Raw genomic sequence first — 4,653 nt, forward strand, 5'->3', positions numbered from 1 at the left:
GAACAATTCGCGAGCTTCATGGAGAAGATGTTCAAGAACGGCCACGCCGAGGAAGCTCCACCGGTTCGATAGGGAGAAGAGTGTTGGTACCTCCCCATCTTTGGTGTTTGCCACCCACGAAAGCCTGGGGAAACACGAGTCGTGTTCGACTCCAGTGCACAGTTTAAGGGCCTGTCTCTAAACAGTGTGCTGCTTACCGGTCCAGACATGATCAACAGCCTGCTTGGGGTGCTCATCCGATTCCGGAAAGAGCCAGTGGCCATTACTGTGGACATTAAGCACATGTTCTACTGCTTCCTGGTACGAGACGACCACCGAAATTATCTGAGATTTCTGTGGTTCCGCAACAACAACATCTACAGTGACGTGGTAGAGTACCGAATGAAGGTACATGTGTTTGGAAACAGCCCTTCACCAGCAGTTGCAACGTACGGGCTGCGGAGAACAGCACGAGAAGGAGAGGAAAAATTTGGCAGCGACGTCAGGCAGTTCATTGAGAGGGATTTCTATGTCGACGATGGGTTGAAGTCTCTCTACAACGACGAGGACGCCATCAGCCTAATACGCCGCACGCAACAGATGTTGGCCGCATCGAACCTTAAGCTCCATAAGATAGCCTCTAACTGCCCTACAGTGTTGGAAGCATTTCCAGAAGAAGACCGTGCCAACGATTTGAAGGATCTTGACTTGAGCAATGGCTCACAGCCGATCCAACGCAGTCTGGGAGTTTCTTGGAATCTGAAGAAGGATGTCTTCACATTTACGACTCCATTCCAAGAAAAGCCATTCACTCGGCGCGGTGTCTTGTCAGTGGTAAATAGCCTGTACGACCCACTTGGGTTTGTTGCTCCAGTCATCGTTCAAGGAAAGTCCCTCCTCCGAGAGCTAGTCGCTCTGACATGCGACTGGGACTGCCCACTTCCTGACGAAAAGAGAGCCGCCTGGGAGGTGTGGAAAGACTCCTTGCAAGTACTCGAGCAGCTGGACATACCTCGCACCTATGCCCCTGCCTCACTCACTACCGCACAGTGGAAGGAACTGCACATATTCTCCGACGCATCAACGAAAGCTGTGGCTGCAGTGGCGTACCTCAGAGTGACATATCCAGATGGTGCGTGTCATGTCGGGTTCGTCATAGGAAAGGCTAAGCTAGCACCGCATCCGGAACACACCATCCCAAGGCTTGAACTGTGCGGCGCAGTCTTGGCAGTGGAGCTAGCAGAACTCATCAGTCGTGAAATAGATATGGAACTTGATGCTGTAAACTTCTATACTGACAGCAAGGTCGTCCTAGGCTACATACATAATGAGACGCGAAGGTTTTTTGTGTATGTCAGTAACAGGGTGGAACGCATAAGGAGCTCTACACGGCCAGACCAATGGCACTACGTTCCTTCTGACATGAACCCTGCGGATCTAGGAACCAGGTCTGTGCCAGCGGCCCAGATGGCAGGATCGACCTGGCTGACAGGCCCGGACTTTTTGTATCGTCAAGAACACTGCTCGCAGGTATTGAAGGGCAAGTTCGACTTGGTCGATGCGGACTCCGACACGGAGGTGCGGCCCCAGGCAAATGTTCTCGCAACCAGTGTGGACGTGAAACAACTCGGCAGCAAGCGGTTCGAGCGCTTCTCAAGTTGGATTACGCTGACTCGCGCAGTTGGAACGCTCGTACGGCTAGTGGACAAAATTCGGGGCACTTCTGAAAACGTGTCAAACTGCCCGCGTAACAGCTCATCTCACCAAGTGCGACCTTCTGCAGAACACCTAGCCCGAGCAAAGGCAGCCATTATTCTATCTGTCCAGAAGGAAGCCTTTTCAGAGGAGTTCAAAAGCTTGCAACGAGGAAAGCGACTACCGAAGTCAAGCCCTCTGTGGAGACTGGATCCATGGGTTGATTCCGACGGTCTTTTGAGAATCGGTGGCCGACTGGGCAGGGCCAACCATTTCGACCAGCAAGAGCAGAAGCCCATCATCATGCCAGGGCGACACCATGTCACCACCCTGGTTGTGCGGCATTATCACGAACAGGTCAAACATCAAGGACGCCACTTCACTGAGGGAGCAGTCAGGGCAGCTGGGTTCTGGATCGTCGGAGCTAAGCGTAGCATCGCCTCATATATACACATTTGTGTTACATGTCGCAAGCTCAGAGGAAGGCAGCTACAGCAGATGATGGCAGACCTGCCCGCAGAAAGACTAAGCACCGAGCCACCTTTCACTTATGTCGGACTAGATGTATTTGGCCCGTGGCAAGTCACGTCTCGTCGCACCAGAGGCGGTGAGGCCAACAGTAAACGGTGGGCCGTACTCTTCACTTGCATGAGTATCCGTGCTGTTCATATTGAAGTAATCGAGAGCATGGATACCTCAAGTTTTATTAATGCGCTCCGCAGATTCTTTGCCATAAGGGGCCCGGCAAAGCAACTGAGGTCTGATTGCGGGACAAATTTTGTTGGAGCATGCACCGAACTAAAGGTGAGCACCACTGGCCCAGACCACGAGAAGCTAGGAACATTCCTGTCAGACCATGGATGCACTTGGGTGTTCAATCCCCCTCATGCTTCTCACATGGGAGGAGTGTGGGAAAGGATGATAGGAGTCACACGGCGAATTTTGGACTCCATGCTTCTTGAGAATACCTCTCGTCGCCTTACTCACGAAGTCTTGGTAACCCTCTTGGCAGAAGTCTCAGGGATCATAAATTCACGACCCCTCGTTCCTGTCTCAACGGACCCCGAGTGCTGGGAAGTGCTGACTCCGGCAACGCTTCTGACCCAGAAGGTCGGCGGCAACACAGTGCCACCAGTCTTTAATGACAAAGATATATATCGGCGACAGTGGCGGCAGGTTCAGTGGCTGGCCGACGTCTTTTGGTGCCGCTGGCGACGCGAGTTCCTTACCACCCTGCAGAGTCGTCGCAAGTGGCAGACCCCAACGCGGAGTCTCAAGGCAGGTGACCTCGTCCTCCTGAGAGACAGCCAGGTTCACCGCAACGAGTGGCCCATGGGACTCATTGTGAACGTTATCGCGAGTGCGGACGGCAAGGTGCGAAAGGTGGAAATCAAGACGGCAACACGGGGAGTGATCAAGACGTTTCTCCGTCCTGTGACCGAGACAGTCCTGCTTATTCCGTGTGAGGACTGAAAACATCATATAGTGGTTATATGTATAACCAGACGGGGAGTGTGCTGTCCCGTGTCCATTTCAAGTTTCCCGCCCGGGCGCCGCCTTCGTCTGCGAACATTGGACTCCTCTCCCCTCCCTTCTTCTTCCTTCTCCCCGTGCGCCGTCACTCTCGTTTCCTCCCTCTCGGATTGCATTGTTTACGCGACCGGCGCCTCTTTTGTTCTTTCGCGCTGCACGACTGTGGCAGCACCGCGTTTTTACGAGTATGTAAATGCACAGGATAAAGTTTTAATTTTCTTGGTGTTTGCGACTCGTTAACTATCTGAGGAGTGGCCGCAGCCCCAACGCGTGCCACGGAATCAGAACAATGCGCATGTTGTTTTCTGCCAAACCATGTGCTAAGCATGCGCATACAGGTCTTGGCAGCGCGCACACGAGGCCTTTCTGCCAAAACCATGCGCTAAGCATGCGCACGCTTGCACTTCAGCACGGGGAATGCGCAAAACGCAACACACAAATATAACCTCGCTTTTTTTGCAGATCTCGTAGGTTCTAAGTGAAACAGCTAACTTTGTTTTCTTTAGGGTCGTTACGCTTACCTTTAAGGCACGTGCTTATGCTGTAGCGATGAAAAAAAAACCATCCAAAATTGGGTTTTCCAAAGCTGGGAGCAGCAAAGGGAGGCCGCAGGCACGTTGCAGACATCAGGAACAGCGAACTTACCGCGCAATGGATGACGTGAATATGCACGCTTCTGCTTTGCGCTTTAGATGTTGATGACTAATAATTAATAATAAATTGCATTGTTCGTAAGTTCCGTCATTCACAGGGCCCATCGACTAATTTTTACGTTTTTTTTATTTCTGCCTCCATGAGAATTAAGGGCCGGCCGCTGGGCATGGATCCGCTGAGACGCCGTGATGGGTACGTATATCTTACAGTTGTAGAGGAGGTTCATCTTGTGCGCACTTCAACAGATGGTAATTGAGACACAAATTAGGTGCCTTCAGCAAATTTTGGCTATTCGACCTTTACATTCACGCCAATGTAATTCAATTTGTGTCAGCAAAGAACACTAATTTAAGCGAACTGTGATTTCGGCACCGTGAAAATGTCGATCTTGTATGGCAAAATTTTGGCTCTCGAAGAGTAAGTATATATTGAGGTGGTTTGGACCTACGGAACAGACATTTTGCCATTTCTTTATGGAAATAGCCTTACGCTGGAGAGCCGTGCAGTTGGAAACAAGCTACGTTGTCGTGACCATAAAAGAGGGATGACTACTTTCTAAGCACAGTTCGTAGCTGTCACTTAAAAAAAGCAATATGCAATCGCACCAATTTAACTACAATTATCGCCCTTATGCAGTGAGAAGCGGCTGGGTGAACATTCTTTTGAAAAAAAAAAACGCTTACTTAGAAGGTGCGCTTGATGGGATGGGCACTCGCAGTGACGTCACGCTGTTTGCAAACAAGGAGGTGTATGTCTTTTGCTCTTCCTGGGCGTCTCTTGCAATGCCACTAG

At 51.0% G+C, this 4,653-nt stretch overlaps 1 protein-coding gene across 1 annotated transcript; it reads left to right on the plus strand.

Annotated features, from left to right (window-relative positions):
• The first annotated feature begins 207 nt into the window (after window positions 1-207).
• Window positions 208-3,147, plus strand: LOC142575009 (uncharacterized). The gene has a single exon (XM_075683985.1). The coding sequence runs from the start codon at window positions 208-210 to the stop codon at window positions 3,145-3,147; it is 2,940 nt and encodes a 979-aa protein (XP_075540100.1).
• The last annotated feature ends 1,506 nt before the right edge of the window (window positions 3,148-4,653 follow it).

Source organism: Dermacentor variabilis, chromosome 3, assembly GCF_050947875.1.
Source record: "Dermacentor variabilis isolate Ectoservices chromosome 3, ASM5094787v1, whole genome shotgun sequence".
Lineage (NCBI taxonomy): Eukaryota > Metazoa > Arthropoda > Arachnida > Ixodida > Ixodidae > Dermacentor > Dermacentor variabilis.